The 23037-nt window shown below is 43.8% G+C and overlaps 1 protein-coding gene across 2 annotated transcripts in view; it reads left to right on the top strand.

Annotated features, from left to right (window-relative positions):
* The window catches only part of ATXN3 (ataxin 3), a 356331-nt gene that overhangs the window by 57419 nt on the left and 275875 nt on the right, over positions 1–23037 (top strand). For both annotated transcript variants that reach the window (XM_078660070.1, XM_078660071.1), the window contains exons 2-3: positions 12407–12571; positions 20103–20147. In XM_078660070.1, the coding sequence (XP_078516196.1) occupies positions 12407–12571; positions 20103–20147 (210 nt within the window). The remainder of the gene's footprint in view (positions 1–12406; positions 12572–20102; positions 20148–23037) is intronic.

The following is a 23037-nucleotide window of genomic DNA, read 5'->3' as shown; positions in this document are numbered from 1 at the left end:
AGGCGACTAGCAGAAGATGAAACTAGCACATGTGTGGGAGAGGGGCAGTCCCAGCACGAGAGAGAACCAAGGAAACTTACTATTATAGATAAGCTCAAGGAGGCCAGACGGCGAATGAGGAGTCTCTGGGGGCAGGGAGCCTGGGAACGAGAGGGCCGGGGACTCTGGAGGTCGGAGGCAACGTCTAATGAGAAGAGGAAACACCGGAATGGGACATGTGGGAACCTAGCAGCAGGGAAAGTGATTCACATGGAGATCCAGATAAATACACCGCAGACCAGGGGTAATCAAGGGCTCATAACGGGGCTGATGAAATGAGGCAGAGTCGGCCCGTGTACAAAGACACAGCAGCTGCCTCAGGTGAGGTGGAGGGACGCAGGGTCAACACCCCCCCAGTATGAAATGTCCAGCGGAGGCACCCTCATGACATGCAGCTCATCCCTATAGGTTTGCCCAACAGCTCTTAAGATCCACCCTCTCCATCCCCGATTCGGTAAGCACAGCCATGAGAAAACTCTCATCCTCCAAGCAGCATCCATCATTTACAATCACTCAGAGGGACGGCTGTCAACTGCTACCTGTGCAAAACAAAGCCTGCCAACAGGAAGTGCCAATGAGTCATGTGCAAAACATGTGCTATACCTAAAAAAAGCATAACAAACCCAAATATTCGACATCGCAATTCTTCTCTGGCTTCAAAACGGAATACTGGACCTCATCCTCCCCCCACCAGATTGGTCTTTATAGGGCTGAGCAACTGGAATTAAGCTATTGTGCGGTCGAGGTGATTTTCACACATATATTTGCCACATCCATAAATGCTAATTTTAATGAACACAAAAAATAGTTTCTAGCTCAAACAGTTCAAAAGTTACTAAAAATACAACGAAACACGCCTCGCTTCGGAAAGCCCTTCGCATAGGTTGACAAGTTAAATTTGTGTTGCTTATTGCTATATTTGGGTGTTAAACTTGTACTAATAAGGTGCAACCAATGCCTAGACAATGTTCACAAGTTTGAAAATAACAAAATAATTAAGTAAGATTATCACAAAGTGTGTCACATTAGAACACATAATTTGCCTTTTCTTGCTGCATAGTTTACTCAACCCTGTCGCATAATTTGGCCCTCTCCTGCCGCATAATTCCATTGGCCCTGGGTATTCGGAATTAGGGAAATGTCCTAGATGTTACAAGCTCAAAAGTCCAGAAGGGCTGGTGAAGAGCCAATCAAATATAATTCCCTAGCCCGTCCCCAACATTCGGAGTCAGCGGCCTGTATGAAATCTTCCCATATCAGGGGCCATTCCCAGGGCACCGCAGGTGTGGGGGTGTCCCTTCCAGGGGTCCCAACTCTTCAGGGGGGCATCTAGTCTAAGGACAATGAGTATTTGTGAGATACGGCCCCTCGTCACATTCTGGGAAGGGGGGTTATTTTGTGTTACGCCACTGCCCTATTTGCTTGTAGTTCACCTTGTCGAGATAGCACTTTAAGGTTTAAGCGCTAGATAAGTCACCAGGATACACATACAATATGCAGAATAAATATGTATCAACACAACCTGGAATATTTCTTGTCCTGAAATGTTGCTCCCTGCTGGCCTAGTAGCGGGCAGAACTTGATGCTTGGCAGAAACTCCAACAGGCTCAGTGCTGCGAAGCGAAGGTATCGACGAGCTTGCTGAATCACATCAAAGCCCTGCTCTTGGCCGAAAAGGAGAATGCAGTTACTCGCTCAGCTCTTGATGCCCCCGCCCTACTGAGACGTGCTGTGACTGCAGGTCTTTGGACTCCTACCGACAGGTGTACGCGCTCAACAAATATGATAGATACTGCGGAAACAGGCGAGTGCCTGGCGTGACCCCTTATAAGTGCTGTGATCTTGGACAGAAGCGCTGATACCGCCCCATTAAACAGGCAGGAGCAGGGAGAAGTAATGGTGCCTCCCGGTAGAAGGGTTGCAGATAAGTTCTAGTACAGCACAACAGAACTGTTTACAAGTCCAGCTCCGGTTCAATTGAAAGCGTTGTACTACCTCAGAAAAAGACACCTCAGAGAAGACCTGGTACTATCCCCGTTCATGTTTGCAGGAGTCAGGAGCAGTACTGGTACTGTTCTGTTAATGTATTACAAATAATACATTCACTATCCCGTAAAATGTACCGCTGTGCGACAAAGTGTTAGTAGTATCTAATATCATTGACGACGATATGCTGTCACGGTCCAATTAAACGTACGGGAGTGACGAGAAGAAATAAAGTGAATGTGCCAATTACAATTTTTCAGGTATTCTGGGACATGCGGATACTGTCCCATTAAAGGTATTGCCGAGAAGTACATGCACTGTCCGAATGCGTGAAGCTGGAGAAGTGCTGGTGTTACTCCCTGATAGACCCAGTACAGAAAGCGCTTGTACTGTTCCAGTGCATGGTTTGCACGAGTCCAGAGAAGTGATGTCACTGTATCATAAAAGCATCGCAGATATAAGAGGGTGCAATGCACAGAATTGGCTGTATTGCTAAAAAGAAGTGCAGATTCTGTCCCATTAGATGAAGTATTGCGAGAAGCGTCGTACTGTGGTTCCTGTCCCACTGTTTTGCAGGAGTCCGAATACGTGGCGATCCTGTCCCGTTAGCAGATCCACAGAGTTGCTCCCAGTTCAAAGTCTGTCAGTGCTGCAGAGAGGGGCCGGTTCTGAGACTATGGCACTTGTGGCCCATTCACAGCATCGCCCGCTGTCGCCTCAGACCTTCCTTTCCTAGCCTTCTCAGCCTCTCTCCCGACTCCTACCCACCTTTCAAGGGCGCTGGAGAATCATCGAGTTAGAGGCATGCCTCCGGCTTCTGCTCCTGCCCCCGCCGCCCCGTCACCAGGAAAGGCAGTGAAATATCAGCGCCCTCCCTTCCTCCAGCCTTCGATCAGGGGTGCCTTGGGCAGCAGTGGTTCCTGCCCTATGGTGGCACACTGGCTCCCCTCTGTCACTTCTCCTTATCTTCGGGTGTTCTCCTGGGGTGCATTTCGCTAGACTGAGCTCAACCCTCTTCCCTAGATGGCTTCTGAGTCCTTATCCGCGCGAGGCCCTGGCCTTCCAAGGATCCCAGAGCTGCACCCCTCTCTCAGCCAGGCCACTTGCCAATCCCCAGAGGCAGTCTCCATGTATGTATTTATTCAGAAAGCAGAGGGGGCCCGCCTCCTCCCCACGACTCACGGGGTGCCATTGACGGGGCACCTCTCAGCTGGAGTACTTCTTATAGGTGTCTGCTCGGCTCTTACACATCAGGTGTTGGCCATGCCAGGGGTCCATGGGCGCTGGGCTATCATTTCCCTTATTTATTGTAGGGCCTAATTGAATGCAGCACTATAATAGGAGGCATAAGCTAAAGTTGTTAGATTGAGGGAGGAATAGGTGGCAGAGGCGCCACCCCCAGAGGGGTTCAATGAGGCATCTTCCTCCCAAGACTTGTAATGCGCCCTTTGGTCCTCTCCAACTTTTCCATCAGTGAGTTACTCCCCCCCCTGTGTTTACCTTCTGCTCAGGGATTATGGCAGTTGCTAGGTAGAATGATGACGGCGCTCCTGAAGATATGCAAAACAAGCATTGAAAATGCAATAGGTTTCGCCTTTGATTAAGTTAAAGCCATTTGCTTTGCTATACAATACCATTAGCAAAGCAAATGGCTTTAACTTAATCAAAGGCGAGACGTATTGCATTTTCAATGCTTGTTTTTTAAGGTAGTGGGACTGATGCATTTAATTTTGGGGTTTTTGTGACGTGAGGTGAAGCTTTTAAATTGTTCCCATATGCCCCATCCCAAAACTGTTTAAAATATTTTTATCACGCCCAGTATGCAAGCATGTACAGTTGGTGGTTTAGACTGTTGTGCTTCTTAGCTGGTCAAAAGACGTCCATTATGCAGAAAGAAGCCCCCAGCCATTGCCTGCGTCATGCACATGGCAGGCCACGTGCCTGTCAGTCGAAGATTGCACAGTCAGGTAAGGGGGTGGCAGTACGTGCACATGGTCAATATCAGGGATGTCATATCATAAACAACTAAGGAGTGACTCAGTGAACACATAAATACTCCGTGAAACAGAAAATAAGTGTAAGGGTGTCGGGTTTATCAAAAGGCCCCAATCCGGTTCAGGTAACTGCAAGATTATGCAAAACAATAATCTTATTAACCAGGAGGGTGCAACCCAGTAGACGTGGGGTATTCACACCCAACTGGGAAGGGCAAGTAAACCTCTGTGTTAAAAGGACCCTCACTCACCACTAGTTGGTGACATGCTTCATCATTGGGTCCCCGCTGGGGTGGCCAAATGCCCCCCCAGCGTGCTACAACGCCTGATTTACAGCAGAGCGGGTTGGTGGTGAGTGTAACAGTGGTATAACTCAAAAAAGTGCAAAATATGTGTGTGCAGAATTAAAAAATACGGTTGAAACCCAACCAAAATATTTAATGTGGGCCAACCTGTATTAAAGTTAAAAACGTGAAAGGAGGACACCAATAGGTTCTAAATTATGAGACCTGTGTCCTTAATTGGTATATAAGGTCAACATGTTTCTGCTGCTAAAACGCAGGATCGCACAGCATTCGTCAGGACCACAGAAATAATTGCTCTCCAGTGGTATGTGCGCACTAAGGCACACCCTCCCGTGAGGCACTGAGTGTGAAAAAACGAAAAAAATATTTACATTAGCTGCAATTACTCACAGATATTGCCCGTGCCGGCTCGCTGTGAGACACAGCAGCCAAGGATACCTGTACAGGAGAGAAACAAAGAACACACTGACACCCAAAACACAAAACAGACCAACATGTAAGTCAATACTTCAGTATATGACTGGGCAGTATGAGCAAAATCGTTTGGCCATCGTGTCCTTCCCACCTTAAATAAAGTGGCCGGATGTAGTCCCCCTTAATAGATAGAAATTCAATATAGAGGGATGTACCATTGTTAAATTCACAATAGAACTGTGCATTTAGAAATCATGGAACCGAAGATGCAAGGTTCCAGAAACATAGAAGATTTATTTACATCTACTTAGCCCAGGCTTACCAATAGCGAGAGGCTGTGAATCCCTTCCCCATCACACATTGTAATGGAGCCGGGTATTTTAAAACCAAGGTATTGCGCAAAGACTTAGAAACAGTAAAAGAAACCTAACTAGGAGGATCTTAAAATGACAACACGCTATCCGGAAGGTTAGCGTTACCAAAGAGTATATTACACTTACAAACAGAAGGAAGGAAATTCACTTCCTGGGACAGGACGGCGCGGGCATTATTCACGGGTGTCCAGTCCTAGTATGGAGGAAACACGAAGAGTTAAAAATCCCTCCGGAGTATTCGAAAAACAGGAAAAACCGCATGCTAGTAAAGCGGTCCAGGAACTTAGTGTCACACTCGCGACTCCCCGCCTGAGACCTACTCTTCGGGAAAGCCGTCCGCCCGGAGGTGGAGAGACACGACCGGCGAGCTTCTTTTAGCAACAGAGTTGTTCCGGCCCCGTGACCAGCGAGCCCGTACGTGTGGGGGTGTGGCCGGGTGCGAGATTAGGTTCTTAAAGAAACGGAGTCCTTACAGTGACTCGCACGGGGCGCTGGTTCGAGACTCCAGTCTTTTCTTTGAATAGCCATAAACGGGGGAGACACAACCCGGAGCTCATATGCAGTGAGGCTAAATCCAGAAGAGACTATTATCAGGCCCATATTATGATTGTTTCACAGTACAAAGGTGAGAAACAAATGTATTACAGGTAGGAGGCTAACGTGTTGGTTAAACGGTTAGCAAAGTAGTCAGTGCCCTACATTAGTACTGGGGTGGCATTGTAGATCATAAGGGGTGTTTCGATTACAACTCGGGGTTACATATCCTCCTACAGGGATATAATTGATTGTAAAAACAGAACCAACCGGGACAGACTTATAGTTAGCAGAAGTAATAACCGGTATCATTAACGCCTTAAAACTGAACCCCACGGAATATCATCGTTAAGTCCAATTTTATTGGTGGACAGGCGATACACCCACCGTTGTTCCTTCTCAAACAACTTGACTTCCGATCCATTTGCCAGATGTTCCAAGATTGTCCAGCGCATGTCTTTAGGGGTATGCTGTTTTTCCAAATAATGAGAACTCATCCTGGTTGTTGTTTTCCTGCAGCGTATATTGCTGCGATGTTCTCCTATTCTCAGTTTGATACGCCTGGACGTCATTCCAACATATTGTAAGCCACAGGGGCATGTTATTAAATAAATAACATTGGCCGTATTGCAATTTGTATGGCAACGCTGGTCCCATCGTTGCCCATTGGTCAGATTCAATGATTTTGTGTGCGTGGTAAGGTGACATATACTACAATTCCCACAGGGGAAATGACCAGTAATTGCTGGTAGGCCCCAAGCATTCAGTACAGTGGCAGCCGGCATCGTTGTTGTTAAGTCCAAAGGGCGCGTGTGGACCAAAGAGTCCTTCAAGCTTGTGGCTCTTTTATAAGAAAGGAGTGGTTTGTCCCACTTGTGTTTATTACTGGTTAATATCTTCCAGTGTTTGGAGACACTCTTACTCACTGCATTAGATAGTGGATTGAATGTTGTGACACATGTTAAAGGGATCTCGACATTTTGAGTCCTTGTAGTGATATCCAGAAGTGTGTCTCTCTGTTGTTTTCTTGCCCGTTTTTGACTGTTGGTGATGATCCTCAGCGGGTATCCTCTATTTTGTAGCTTAGTTGATAAAACATCTGCCTGCTGTTTGTAGTCCGGCAGGTTGCTACAATTCCGGCGTAGCCGTAAAAACTGGCCGTAAGGAAGATTCTCCCGCAGGGCCCTCGGGTGATAACTGGTGTAATGTAGCAGATTATTCTTTGCTGTGGGTTTTGTGAATGTCGTCGTCTCCAAATGAGTATCCTGTCTTCTGATAGTGACATCCAAGAATGTATGGTGTCAGTGGAATACTCATGTGTAAACTTGAGGTGCTGGTCACACGTATTAATCCATACAAAGAAATCCAATAATATGTGCTCTTCCCCCTTCCAGATCATTAGCACATCATCGATATAACGTTGCCAAAATATGATGTTGGCAACGAAAGGATTTGTTGGGCCCAAGATGTTGTTAACCTCAAAATCGAACACGTACAGGCCTGCCACCGAAGGGGCAAAAGTGCTGCCCATTGAGGTACCTGTGGCCTGGAGGTAGATCTTGCCCTCATGTTCAAAGTAATTCTTCTTGAGCACCAAAGTGGCACAGTCCACAACAAAGGGACGTGATGTTGTGAAGTCCCAAGGTGCATTATCCAAAGCCTCTTTCACCACTCTAATGGTCTCATCCTGTGGGATACAGGTGTACAGGCTTTCTATGTCCATTGTGACAAGAAAGCAAGGCTCCACAGGCAGAATGATGGTTCTCAGCATGGAAAGGAGGCTCTTTGTGTCCTTAAGGTACGTGCTAGTGGACTCAATAATAGGTCTTAAGAAGAAATCGCAATACTTAGAGAGAGGTTCCAGAAGGGAACCGATCCCTGAGACGATCGGGCGTCCTGGTGGGGGCAACACATTTTTATGGGTCTTAGGCAGTATATAAAAATATGGCACCCTCCTATCCGATGTCACCAGGAACTCAGCCTCTTTTCTCGAGATCAAACCATCTCTCTCAGCTGTGGAAACTAATTCACAAATTTCTTCATATAGGTCTGCTGTAGGGTCCTCAGTGAGCAAGACATAGTTAGTGGCATTGTTTAAAAGACGCTTACACTCATTGTCGTAATCCGCTTTATCCTGGATGACGACGCCACCCCCTTTATCCGCACTCTTGATGATGATACCCTTGTTCTGTTTCAGGGACTGTATAGCTTGAAACTCAGCTGCAGTCAGGTTCTTAAAAGGTGTAGGTTCTGGTAACTGTTCCACTTCTTGGAAGACTGCCTGTTCAAACGCCAGGATCTCCGGTGGAATCATAGCTGGAGGGGGAGTGAATGAAGACTTCAGTCTAACATCAGTATCGCTCTTGGATATTTGGCTTGGCTCATTTTCTTTGCTCTCAAAAAAACTCTTTAGTCGCAATTTCCTAAATAATTCATTCAGGTCACAATGTAATTTGAACCGATCTAATTTGGGAGTTGGAATGAAGCCCAAACCTTTCTCCAAGACATCCTTTTGGCCTTAGATAAACTATAGGAAGAGAGGTTGGTGATCAAGGTTTCGCACTGCTTGGGCCTGCTCTCTGTTCCCCTGACTTGCTCCGGATGTTGTCTCCCACTGCCTCTGGCTGAGCCCAATGTACCTGTACATTGCCCTTCTGTCGTACCCTGCCCCGCCTGCCTCTGTCTAAAAAAGGAAGCGGGTAGGGTTGTGCATTGAACTGGGGGTGTGGAACAAAAGGTGCATTCCAGCCTACCATGTGTGGAAAAGGCGGCTGGAAGGCATTCTGATGATATGGAACCATCCCAGGTTGTGGGTAGGGGGGTTGCCAGCCTTGAAAAGGGTATTGGGGTTGGTGTTGGTGTTGCTGCCCACGACCTCTACCACGTCCTCTTCCACTCCCTCTTCTGCCTGTGCTATCATTACTAGACCCACTGGTATTTGAGTCTACCAAAGTGTCAGAATTGTATCCTGATACAGGTGAGGGTGTGTAGTCAGGGCAAGAGTAGGGGTAAACCTTGGCATATGACCAACGTTTGAGGTCCTTTTGTAGTTTTTGGGACTTGGACTGACCTAGGTTTTCTTTGAATTCATTTTGCTCTTTGTTTAGTTCGTCAAGCCTTTTCTTATAGCCAGTGATGGTTGTTTTTATGTGGGCTTCAGTGGTTTGGATCTCTATAAGGAGAGCTTCTGATAACCGTAATGCAGTTTTTATAATCAGAATCCCCCAATCCCTGGTGCAATGCCACGCAATCTGCGCCCATTCCTTCCGGAACATTGCGTCTTCAAGGAATATTCTAGGGGCGTTAGAAACAAGTAGTCCTTTTGGTGCTGCATTGTTATTAAGATACTCTTTAATCATAGTGCCGTGTAGGATGGCCCTAATACGGCTACGTTTTAAATCGCCTAATTTCTCCCAGTCACCTGTCTGGGATATAGCATGTGCTAGAAGGGGATCGGAAAACAGCGTGTCGTCACCAAGCAGAGCGTCAACCTCTTCTTTCGAAAAGGAGAGGCCCTGTTCCTCCATGATGGTTTTAGCAATAAAAAAGTCTCTGCGAAAAAAGGAACAAAATAATCTCTCACAGCTGTACGCTGCTCAAAGATCCAACAAAATCAACAAGAGAGAAAGGGTGCGAGTAATCACTCCTATGCCCCAACCAGGTATATCATAAACAACTAAGGAGTGACTCAGTGAACACATAAATACTCTGTGAAACAGAAAATAAGTGTAAGGGTGTCGGGTTTATCAAAAGGCCCCAATCCGGTTCAGGTAACTGCAAGATTATGCAGGGATGGACAGAAGCACATCGGTCATGGGGAGAGTAAGTGCTGGTGCAACTAAAGTATACGTCCTATGTTGGTGCCCCGCCGCGCGTATGTGTATGGATTCTCCTGTGTTCACGGCGACATCAATAGTGCCTACACAATCACAAGTGACTTGAATGCGGCCGATATTTTAACTGCATTGTGATATACACACGCTCTTCACACAAGCTTCTGAAAACCACCGCTCACAGCAATGCACAATCCATCATGCCGACCTACCCGAAGGTGCACCGGCAGATATTTTTTCATGGCGGAGGCCTGCTATTTCTTTGGGACCGCCACGAGAGGCTTCAGCTGCTGAGCTTGAATCCGCTTTGTTCCTGCAGGTATCAAATCACAAACGTCATGAATTTCAGCCATGGCAGCATGTGTTCCTAGACGTGCAGGAAAATACGGTTCGTGGAGCGCCCGTTGGTTTCAGAAATGGAATATTTTTCTGGCGGTTGGCATGCCAGCATGCCCACAGTGTGATCCCTTCAAACAGTTGCTAACCCTCCCAGCATCTGCACACGTATGCCCTGAAACCAATGCTTAATTCGGGAGGCCATTTCAGCCTGCAACACGCAATGGCCCTGCCAATGCTGACAATGACAGTACCAACATAACATCTAATCATCACACTCCCCCAAGTGTAACAATTCAGAGTAATTCAGGCCACACACAGATATAGTAATGTTGTGAGAGGATGGTGTTAGTCATTTTCAATGCCATTTCACTTAATGTGCACAGCTGTTGTGCTATTCTCAGACATCGCCACCATGTGGTGGACTGTAACAGGAGCCGGTGCTGACAATTAAGTTCTGGTAACCAGCACCGGAAACCATCGGCTCGCATTAAGCACTGCCTGCCTGTTCCTTTTCCTTGCCCATTCTCTTTCATTTACCCTCCCTAACTTTTATTTCCAAAAAAGTGTACTGCCTCATCTATAGTTTTTTAGGTCTCAACTGGCGTTGAAGCGCGCATGCGCTCCTCGCCTGCGAGAGCTATAGTAAACAAGTAAATTTCGAGAAGATAATCAACAAACAGATTTGATTAGGTATTTGAAATCAAAACTCAAAATAATGCCCTTTCAGTGTAGTTTTATCCACCACCCCATGTTTAATTGTGACACTAACTTCTTCTTCTGAGGCACTTCTTTAAAAATATACGTTCTCAACATTTGCCAACTTTCAAAGTATACTCTAAAGCGAAGGTGACTCGATGAACAGCACAGCGAGCTCTGTCAAAATATTTAATTTTTTGTTAAGGGACTGAAGGTTCCCAAAGTTCCCCCAAACGAGGAACGGAGGGGGGGCAGGAACCAGAAACACAAAGACCCAACAACAGCCTTTTCATTGAGGTATACAGAAATAATGCTTTTAATGTGCATATCGTAAACAATGTAATGGCGCTGCAGCTAAACGTTCGTAAACTATGTAAAGAGAAAAACATGCGTGGACTGAGCTCTATTAGGACGCACACAGGCCACAAGCAGGCATTTCATAAACCAGCCTCTCCCCGAAGCCCGGCAGAGAGCGTGGGCTTTAGTGAGCCTGCTTCGGGGCAGTGGGCAGCCGTCCGAGGTGACGCCGCATAGACTTGCCACATAATCCATTTTATGAGGTACACAGAGAGGATGCTTCGAACATGCATAAAATAAACAATGTGCTATGTTAACAAGCATTAAAAATGCAATAGGTCTCACCTTTCATTAATTTAAAGCCATTTACTACACAATACCATTAGCAAAGCAAATGGCTTTAACTTAATCAAAGGCGAAACCTATTGCATTTTCAATGCTTGTTCTAAACCTGGGGCTTTTTCAGAATTTTCTCTTAGTTGCCCATAGGTGTTTACTGTGTTATTTCTGCACGTCTAACAAAAACAGTGAAATCTAATTTCCAGCAGGTAATTGTCTACGAATAATTATATCTTGGTTGGTGAAATTTGATTGTCTATTAACAGTTCCTTCTTAAAAGATAAAACCTTATTCTCATTAAGGCTCATGAAATAATGTGCATAAAAGTTGAAACACCTTTTAAGACCAACGATTTTAGTCTTTCATGCTGAATTTTATGCAATATCTGAAGTCACCATTGCTTGAAATCTGTTATACAAAACAATTCTGAATAACACAGGTCAATTTATCCAATGTTGGTTATAATTTGTGCTGGAATTACATCTTTCTTAAAATGCCCATAAAATGAGAATGAAGGTGTGAGTGCGGTCTTTGAATGTTGTGGACAAAGTGAACTTAAACTTCCCAGGGTGTTGTCTTTGATAGGTTAGCCAACCAGCTAAAACAAGCACACTGCCAGTAGTGTGGGTACCACCTGGCTTTTTTTCTGTAGGTGTTTCCTTTTCAGATGCACAAAAGGGTTTTCAGATGCTGCATTCATACGTTGTCAAGGTTAGCCACTTTTGTAGGTAAATACATCTTACACTTGGGTCTTTCTAATTCAAAAATCGTATCATGTTCACATCAGAGTTTTCTGCAGATCGCTGAGTTGACGTCGATGGGAAAGTAGGTCTTGGTCTTATTGCCAAATGCAAATTGAGACCCTTGAGTGAAAGACCTTTTAAAGTCAAAAAGCCCAAATTGGTTGGATTAACAAACCAGTTTATTAAATTGTTTCCTATTTCTAGTTTAATTGGATTTATGATCTCCTAACAAGAGTCAACAGCAGTACAGATACTGACCGACTTGAAATAGTTGTCATGACACTTTGAGCAGTTGTGAATGTTGACTTGTACTCACTAATACCAATATTTCGGTTCATGCAAGTGTTAGTGCGCAATCTGATCCTTATTGTAGGCAACAAATAGTGGTACACCATTTCTTTAGCATACTTACGGACAACCTATAATAAAATTTTTCATTGTTAATGAAAAAACGAGTTCATGAAATAAGTGTTTTAGTTAACAGTATGCTTATGTTTTTGTATTCCAATACAGCAGGAGGGATCGTTGTGTGCACAGCACTGCCTCAATAATTTGTTGCAGGGAGAGTATTTCAGTCCTGTGGAATTGTCTTCTATTGCACATCAGCTCGATGAAGAAGAGAGGATGCGAATGGCTGAGGGAGGGCTCACAAGTGAAGAATATCGAATATTCATACAGGTAGGGGATATGAGCTTTCATTTAATTGTATTGTTAAGTTAGTTGGTACAGTCTGGCAACTTTCTGCTAAATGTTGTCGAACAGGAAGTGTTTATTTACCCAACCATGCTATAAGGTTTTTCACCTCTTTAAAACACACTTGTCTTCTTAACAAGTCAATGTCCTCTTCCGTATTCATCTGAAGCAAAGCAAATGGCAAATATTTTTGTAGAAACACTGTGAAAGGTTACCCCTTCTATGATTCAATCTAGCAATCTGTTGACCAGTCACATACTTAAGGGGGTTACCATGTGCCACGGTGACATGGAGTGTTTTTGGAATTTTACGGTTGAACGCCTTCCTCTAGCCACCCTTGAGACTTTTGCTTTCTTATGGTTTGAGCAATAATATGTTGGTAATAGATGTACAAGTCACAAAATATCTAATTAGACTACACTGTGCACTGCATCATGTAGATTTCTCACCACTGCACTTTTTGCAGGCCTAAACTGCCCCAATACATGCATGCTCCCAGTGTCTGCATGAGCCCTGCCAAAATGTACACACCATGCCATTCCTGCATACCTCCATTGGATTTTTTTCTCTGTCACCACAGAGGCCAACCCTGTTGGAACATGTTGCCTGTGAACACAGCAATCACATTATTCCTCCCTTCTGCCACACACTGAATCCACTTTCATCTTGTCCATTTTCCTTGAACCCTTGACACTCCTCTCCATCTCCGTTTATGAACCACAGCAGCATACCATCCTCTTAAAAATGCGTCACCAGCACATGATGTGCACACCATCACTTCATCCCAATGCCCTTATAACTGTTCATTGCATAAGCATTCAATTGCTCCAAACCCACATTAATCTCCAGGCCGGGTACTGTGGAAAATCACTGCCATTATATTGAAGTGATTGAATGGTGTGGTAGCATTTGTATAGCACTTTGTACTCCTATGGGATGTGACTGCGCGTACCTTCACGTAGAGCAAGCTACACCGTGTAGAGTGTGTGGTTGAAAAGATAATGTTTTGGGGTTTCTTCTATGTAGGAAGGGTTTTCATATCATGTGTGATAACCACTGAGTTGTGGTTGTTATATAATGGGACTCAGCACCTGGAAGTGTGATGGAAGAGAGTACATGAGAGAGAGGAGAAATTATAATTCAAATCCGGCACAAACTGATAAGCAGCATCAGCATAGCCGTAGGGACATCAGGATGCTATGAGTGTACTTATTAAACAAACATTGTCCATATCATTAGGTCTGGCTTATAGAGGAAAGTGCCTTTTGTGTTGAGGCATGCAATTTATCATATGTGCACTCTGTCACTCATATTTGCACTTATGTATCAATTCTTTCATCCACTGACTTATTCTTGTATTCATAATCTGATACATCTGCAATAAAACATGCAGTTATCTAAACATGGTGGGTATACACTTGCATTTGGGAATGATTAGTATCTGAACCTAATTGTCTGCAGTTCATTGAACTGTCTAGCTATAGCACTGGATGAATCTCAGCACCTCTGGAATTACACATGTGGAGACATCACCCTGCTTATTCAAATGGGGATACTAGATGATTACATCTCTTCTATGTTATGGATCAAGGAATTCAATTACCTCGCTTTTGCCACAAGCAACGCTGTGGTTCAGGTGAGGTGTCCAGTGTCTTGGTAGTGCACTGGTGTCCTAAGTTTCAATATATTTGTTTTGTGCTGTGTCCAAGCAGGATCCTTCAAGTTGTGTGTTGTTGAAGTAAGCTTGCAAACCTCTCCTGCTCTTGGTGGCAGGACGTGTTCCTACAAGTAGTACCTTTTTGGGGACTTGCTTTGAGTGCCAGTTCCCCTTGGCTTTTGAGATCATACACTCTTTAGACTACATGCTTAGTACATTGGCTCAATTTTCTGCTCTCAGCCACATGCCTTTCTGTCTTGATCTCTGTTAATCTCAGTTATTCTATTTCTACAAATGCTTCACACCTCATTTCATAGATCACTGTCTCTCCTCCGATAAAACCCTATCGCTGCAATGAACAATACCCAAACCCCTCCAGCCTATTTATCTATCTCACCAACCATTTGTATGAAGTTAACTAGCCCCCACTAATAATCACCCTTAACTGTTATTAATTTGAATATAAATCAAAGAAACGAGTAAATGCATGGATTTTCATTTTTTTCTTGAAAACAAATTACTAATCTCAATAACCAAAAATGCCACTGGATTGACCACTAGCCTTGAGTTCTGCTACTCACCATACAGCGCTTCCACTCTGTCAGGAGTAGTGAGCGCTTTGTTAAAACAATTACAATAACAAAACTAAACATAGCACTGGGTGCCCTTTTTGCAGAGGTATTGTAAATAATCTGGCATTGTTTTAACATTTCAGCATGACTGCCACCTTAAGGAGAAATGTATTGGTTATCCTTGAATGATAAAACAATAGCACATTATGGACAATAGCATTCCATTACTGTTTCCGGGTTTAGATAAAGTGACCATGTAACATGCTGTTCACTGCAGATCAAATGACCGGCAAGCAAGCGACCTGTTAGCACTGTCTGGTGAGCTGTAATATCTTCTGAAGGAACATTAAATTAAAAAGAGGAGATACCAATAAAAAATGGAAATTATAAAAGCAGAAAATGACAAACCAATGGATTGATCAACCAGCCTTAACATTGAAGCAAACTCATTTTAAAGTGGTGCACACATGTGATCAGAAAATGCCATCATTCCTAGGACAAGAGAGCCTACGAGAGAAGTGGTCTGACCATTACTTCATGCAGTCATGGATGGAAGCAGAGTGTAAACGACATTAAGAAGACCAGTGGCTCAATAGAGCACACCCAATGGCCCTCTATGTATCACATATTTTATTTATTACAAGAACCTGACAGGCAGCTAAAGAGAGATTCCAGCAAGAATTATTACAATGCAAATAATCTCCCTCTAGGGTTTGTCTGAGGCTGCAGACAACACCAAAGTTCTTCCCAACAAAGATAATATGTGACATTTCATGTAAGAAAATACCTATCTTTAGGTTTTAATATAGATTAATAACAATTCACCCTTAAATGCTTATTAACTTTATCATATGCTTTCTGCATTAAATATTTCAGACCTCCTGGTTTTATCATAACTTGTCATAATAACCATATTAGACCTGTGGCATCGGAAATATTTTTCCTAGTGAACCTGTCAGGCCTAGAGCTGTTATCGTTGGCTTATCGCCATAACCAACTCTGGCCCCCTGTACAAGGCAACCATTTGCATACAGTTATATAATTCAATAAAATACAAAATTGGAGTTGACAAAGCAAAAGGCTCTTTCTTCTAAAAGGGCCTAACCTGGGTTCTGATCATGCAGATACCCACGTTCCATATCTACTGTTGTCTGAGTGGATAACCAGCAACACAGCCCTTTCTTACTATGTTAATCTGTGAAATTCCATGTAACAAAATACCTATGTGCAGGCTTTATTTTAGAATAATATCAATCTACCCTCAAGTATATATTTAAGTTAGCATTGTCTTTTCACAGTCAATAAGTCAGTCTTATTGCCTTTATCGTAACATTTCATTAAAACAATAAAACCTATTGTCACTATAAGTAACTCAGACCCACTAAATTGGTCACCTTCCCACAAGGCAACCATCTGGTATGCTGCTATAAAATTACGAATACGTACAAAATACAGTTGTGAAAATAATATAAAATTCATACCAACAGAGACCAATAAGGAGTACTATTGTGCAAATATTGTATTTCCATGTAGGAAAGTGGGTTATCGGTTGGGCTAGGTTTGAGACCTCACTGTGTAATAATATCACCAATCTTTATCAGGTCCAGATAAGTTTGTATGAGAAAACCCTAATCTCAGTCCGGAGTAGCTGTGGCACAGAGCACTCTGGCTTAATCAAAAGAACCAGTATATAGTAGTACTAAAACAGGTAGTAAGTAAGAACACTACACAATAAAATTACAACACCAATTTGGAAAAATAAAGTATATTATTATCTTAACCGCATGCGTGCGGGCGGAATTCCGCTCGTACGCTGACATTTTCAAAAGCGCATGTTACGTGACGAGCTGGGCTCGTCATGAGCGTGCGAGGAGGCTACCTCATGACGAGCCCAGCTCGTCATCAGCGTCGAAGGGGTTAAAATAGGCAAAAATTGACATTCTATTGAGGGAAACATGAGATATACATTTTCAAAAGCAACTAAATATTTTTTTTTAAAATGCAATAAATAGTTGTAATTGGTTGAACCGTTCTTAGCCAACAAGCTAGTACAACTACATCTCTTAATTTGGGTAGGCCGCAGCGGGGACCACTTTGGTTCAGGGAGACAGTCACCTGTTGCTTACTGTGATCTTAGGGCGCCCAGTGTCTTTTTGTCCTCCAACGTGGTCCAGCCAAGAAGTGGTCCTGATGCTGGGATGCAGGATGGCAGGGTGCTGAAGAGCTGCAGTGATTTTTCATGGGGACTCTTACGGGGTCTACAAACTTCAGGGATCATCTCCGACCTCAGCAATCGATCTCACACAATGCATCAAGGGAGTCCAGCACAGGGCCAGTTGCCACAGGTCAACCTGTCTCACGCTTACAGTGGTCTCAGTGTTCTTTACAGGTGACTAAATCTTTTTCTTATTTGGGGTGGGGGGGGGCAGAGAACACTCTGACATCAGTTACGGCATCAATAGACCTTTCCCCTCCTGGAGTAGATGCCAGCCTGTCTGTCTACACAAAGGAGATGGGATGCGAAGGTGTGATCGTCTTTTGCTTCACTGAGGTAGGAGCATCTTTGAAGCTTGGCCCTATGTAGCTGCCCAGTAGTCCTCCTGCTGGAGGAGGTCACACGTCCTCCAACTGGCACTTCTCTGTGTTCCCTGTTCCTTAGAGCGCTTTATACTTCCTAAGATGGGGCAGTATGCTGTATCTGGTGACAACTGCTGCAGATAGACCGGAAAGGCTACCCGAGGTTTGAACAACAAAGCATTGACTTTCTAAAGTCACCTCCCTATTAAAAGTTACCTTAAAACCATTCTGAGCAACTAGTTAGGTGTAATGTAACAATGAATTTGATAACTTGGGATCTTTGGTAATCCGAAATAGAGATTAGTGCAGTGGCTTGTGAAAATTCATGCAAGTCAATGGAACCAATGGCCTCGCTACAGTGAAAACCACAATTTTGTGTTTTTACTGTTAGGGCTTGTTCAACACGAAAAGAACATGTCCATCTTTTTAATATTAAGCACCCTTCCTGGTGGTCTACCGAGGCTTCCTTAGGAGGAGTGGATTATCAATATTAAAAAGTAAGGGTTTGACCTGACATAGAGGGTGTATTTTGCCTTGTCGAGTTGGCAGGTTTAAAGCTACTCGACTGCAGTGGCAGGCCTAGTACTGTGTTTTCACCATGTTACTATAACGGTGGCACAATTAAGTGCTGCAGTCCAATGGTGACATTTAACTTACTAGCCCTTGGTACCTCTTGTACCATATACTAGGGATTTATAGGCTAACAAATGCATTTCACAATAAATAAGATAGTTCAACTGCCTTTGTCATACCATTTCATAATAAACAGACTAGACCTATGACATTGGGATATAACATTTCCCAGTACATATCAGACCTGTAGCTTGCCATTATAACCAAATCAGGCCTACAGCTGTGATTGTAAGCCTTTCCACAAACCACACAGTCATAAAATTAAAAAACTATACACAATTTCAAATGGCCAAAGAAAAATACTACCTCTCCTAAGGGGGCCTAAGAAGGATCATCACAGAGCAAACCTTCTGTATCCACAGTTTGTCACACGGGCTAACAAACACCACAATCATTGCCAACTACAGTAATCGGTGAGAGTCCATGTGGCAAAATTCTTATCTGCAGACTTTAATTTAGAATAATAATAATTCACACTTAATTGCCTATTAACTTTAACATAGGAGTTCCACTATAAAAATAACAGGCCTACTGCATTTATGATACATTTCATATTAAACAGATCAGGCATATGGCCATGATCATTGGATTTCCATCGTAACTCAGACCTCCTGTATCGAATATAAGTCAACATGTGGGCGGATTCCAAGACCTCCTTTGTAGTACCCCTCAAAGATATTTTTGTTTGATTGATCACATTATGTCAAGCCAGACCTAAAAATAGGATTATTAGCAAAGGTCCAGTAATCCAAATGGAGACTTGTCAGGCAGAAAATCCCAAACATTGAAGAATGGCATGATCAGTAGTCATCCCCCGTTTTGTTTTATTTATAGATGTCTTTTTCTAAAGGTAGAGCTACAGCCAACTGAATAAATACACGACATGAAGGAGGAAGTAAGTGGAAGAGCAATCTGAGCTGGCAATCTCAGGAGACACCTCACAAACTTCAAATGGCCCAGATTTCACCTACTTCTGCTAGGCCGAAGCAAGCCATAATTTTGAGTAAGGTTTAATTCCCCAACCACCACACGAGCTCCCAAAGGCAGATGAGCACCAGTAAGGTGAGAGCCCTGTTAGGGTCATGACTCACTAGCCAGACTGGCATCTTGTACATGTGAGGTTGAAATGAATCTCTTGGCAAATTGCTGCCCTGACATCTCAAAAGCCAATTGGCCTGCCTGTTTACCTGCTTACCTCATCCGTCCATGTGAGACCCCATACATCTGTTAGATCACAGAGACTTCTGTTCATTTTAGTTCATATGATGGGGAATCATCCAGAATTTCTTAGAGGACCGCTCCCACTTTCTTTGTTACAAGCAAATGACATTTCAGGTTAGAAAAAGGCAATGTGGTGACACGAGACTTACGCTGCACCCATTGTTAAACTACAACAGCAGCAATACTCTAATTTGGTGGCTCTCATTGTGTTCAATATATGATTATATAAATCAAACATACAGGGCTAACGTTTTCACACTACACATGTACACTGAATAGACACAAACACTAACCCCACATAAAATGCACTTTACACACCACATGCCTTACCTCGGTTTCAGGCATGCTGTATGATCTACAGCAATGCAGCAGCACAAAAGAGGCCATGCCAGGATCAGAAGTGTGCAATACAAATACAAATACAATTTGCTTAACTTTAGTATATAAAATCTACTGCAGTGGTTATACACTCTCCCTCTAGTTTGATGTAAGTTAGTTTCCCAAGGAGTGCAGTATTTGAAGGTAAAGCATTCCTGAAGGTGTATTTTATGATCACATCCATTTCAAAGTCTTCATTTCTGCTTTTGTGGTATGTCTTTCTATGCTTAAAATTAGGTCCTGCTTCCAGTAGTATTCCCTTCACATAAGTAACCGAGCATTACCTTCAAATTCACCTATAGTTCCTACCATTTCACTTGTCCACAGACATTCTGACCGAAATGTTTTGCACTGTGCTTAAACAAAACCATGCATAAATGCCTACACAAGTCTGTCTGGAAGCAATTTGTAGCATATACCAATTAATGTAATTGAAGTAACCTAATGTGTTTTGCTGATGTTTTTTTCTTTTAAACAGCAACCGTCTGGAAATATGGATGATAGTGGCTTCTTCTCTATTCAGGTGAGCTAAATGCCATTGTTATTTTCTATATGTCATTGTAATACCACTTGTAATATATTTTGCACGCTCATCGGAACATGTGGAGTAAGGCAGAAAATCAGATGTACCAGAATAAAGTACTCACTTACTAGGTCTCTCCTGAGACCGCTCCTGCAGTGTCGCTAACAAGACATTTTGTTTACTTATAGGGGCCTTAGAGCCCGCCCATTGCTTACCATTGTTTGGCTTTGTTGCCACTCTGTTCGTCCGCTTTGGTCAGTGTGTCCTGGCTTCAGTTTCTCTTTGTGTCTCTGTACTTCCCTTAGATCCCTTCCTTTACCAGTGCCCTTCAACTGCTCTGCTTTTGGAGCTCCTTTTTACGGGCTCGGCGACGTCACCACGAAGTGGGGAGGAGCTGCGAGCCGTATTGTTGCGAGTTTCTCCTTCGTGCTGGATAAATTCTTCTTTGCTTGTGCATTTTCAGTGCGCTATTTTATTATCTGAATAGTGATTGGTCGTCGCGGGGCTGTTTTTTTAGTAGTCTTGATGCGATAGGGTATATGTAATGTTAGTCGGCCATTTTTGGCATATTCTGTGCGGTTTCGCGCACGGCAGACCATTAATTTTAATTAGGAGCTGTCAGAGTGCCCGTGTAATGCAATCCAGATGGTCTGAGCGGTGAGCGCGTTCAATGTAAAATGACGAGAGGCGAGGCTCACAGAAGATGACTCGTACGTGCTCGTCCACACTGTCTTTCTTCTTTTTTGTAGGTGGCGTTCGCTTTCGATCACTTGCATTTCTCATCTCTTAAAGGTGCTGGTGGTATGGGGAAAAGATAACTCCGCATTGTGAGATCAATCACTATTTGCAGGGCTCACCTAGTGGTTCGTTTTTCCGAGGTCGATTAATCGAATTTCATGCAGTTGGGTAACAATGACAACTTTAATTCAGTTTGTGGCGCACCCATCTACTTTAGAAGCAGGTAGGCTAGCAACTTTGTTTAAAGACCGTCTCGCTCCGTCACCTGCAGGTTTCAGGAGAGGGCCAGCGTCAAGCGCCTGGCTGTAAGTGAAGCGTAACAAGGCGCATGGCCAGGGGCAAGTGATGAAATATTAACAGATTTCTGTTGGAGTGCTTATCCTAAAACGCTGGCAGCTGCTCCGGGAGAAGGAACCAGGAATATATTATTCATTTATGGCCAGAGCGCGCCCCGTGAATTGAGCTGTCAGATACATAGCGGTGACAACATGTCTGCCCCTGTAGCATGCGCTCATAAGAGGGCGAATAAAAAGGCAAGCATGGTCTAAAAATAGAGGGATTGTATCGCACATCGGAATATTTAATTTATATTGGCAATATTACCTGTATATGGCCCCATTTACCCTACGTCAGCCAGGAGAACCTGCATTTGGGTTCGGGCCTGAATGGAGCCTTTCTACCTTATGACATTTTAAGATGGGGACAGCTTTTCTGTTTGGTTTCATGTGGCAAACCGGTATAGAGAATTAATGTAACTCTGTGCTTCACCGTTTTCTGCCCCGTCCCGACAACATTGAGTGCTCTGTCAACTAGCTCTGCTTTTCGCGTTAGAAGATCAACAAGCATTGGCAAATCCTAAAGGTCTGGCCTTTAACACCTGACTTCAGAGCTACTTGCTATGCCGAGGTTTGTTAGCTTTGGCATGTATTATAATTCTTTCCCATTCCAGGATTCGCCAACGTGTTTAAAAGCAATGGAACAGCCATGTTGGAAAGGTAGAGAAGAATAGCATAGGCTCAAAATATCTTTGGAAAGTTTTGAGGAGAGGTGTGGCGCAGAGGTCAGATCGGCTGACTTGAGAACGCAGAGGCCATGGTTCGATCCCGGCGCCGGCGGCAGCTCAGATCAGCATCATGTGACTCTGGGCAACACCTCACTCAATCTCCCCTAAGCCCCCCACCACCTTGAAACCTTAAGGGGTGATATGTTTTCACTTTACAAGTATAGATTATTATTGTTATACTTTGACAAAACATTTCGAGACGGCAATCCATGAGTGCACACACAGACAGACAGCCATCTCAAAATGTTCGTTGTAGGTGTATAAGGACAATTATTCAGCGATGGTGCCTGTGGACCTGTAGACGTGCACACACGGGGAAGCCATCTTGAAAAAGTAAAGCAAACAAAAAATCAAAGGTGGCGTCTCCAGCATCCTTGCACATGTACTATTGCTCCTCTTGGAGTGCTGTATCACTTTTTGTTCTGATTAATAACAAGATTAAGATGTCCTGTGCAGGCCACAGTACCCGCATAAGGCGTGGCAGTCTGCAACCAGCAGTTGTGGCCCGGTAGCAGAGTCTGGGTTCCTGCCAGGCACTCACAAATGAGAAAAAATATGTTAAAAAGGATAGATGTCTTTTGTCAAAAGCCACATATTATCCCACCCCCTGACATTGGAGGGTACTGATTTCATGTAAGATACCATCATTCGCTCAGAGGGGAGTCAGTGGCAGGAGAAGGCTGATCCATTGCTCCATGCTGGGCACTGTGGTGAGCCGAAGCAGAGTTCCAATAACTATTTAAAAAGATCAATAGATGAAAACATCTCCCACAAAGATGTAAGTATATTATACATAGTTTAACAAAAAATAGTCTGGACAGTCTGAAAGGGCAGACATAAGCGGTGGATGGAATACTGGGAATTATTCTGGAACACATTCCATTCAATCATATTGTGCTCATTCTGCAATTAAATACAGTGACCAGCACATGCCGAGCAGACTCGGGGTTTGGGCTTTATTAGTCTTCCTTAGTGAGGTGCAACTTCAGTCACTGTGACACAAGATGAGTCCGATGTCTGGGTACCCCCATGTCACTGAGACGGACTGGCATCATTCCATTCCACCTATTTTTTGCTCATGGTGCTATG

This window comes from Lissotriton helveticus, chromosome 9 (genome assembly GCF_964261635.1).
Source record: "Lissotriton helveticus chromosome 9, aLisHel1.1, whole genome shotgun sequence".
Classification (NCBI taxonomy): Eukaryota; Metazoa; Chordata; class Amphibia; order Caudata; family Salamandridae; genus Lissotriton; species Lissotriton helveticus.
This window is presented reverse-complemented; position numbering and strand designations above follow the sequence as displayed.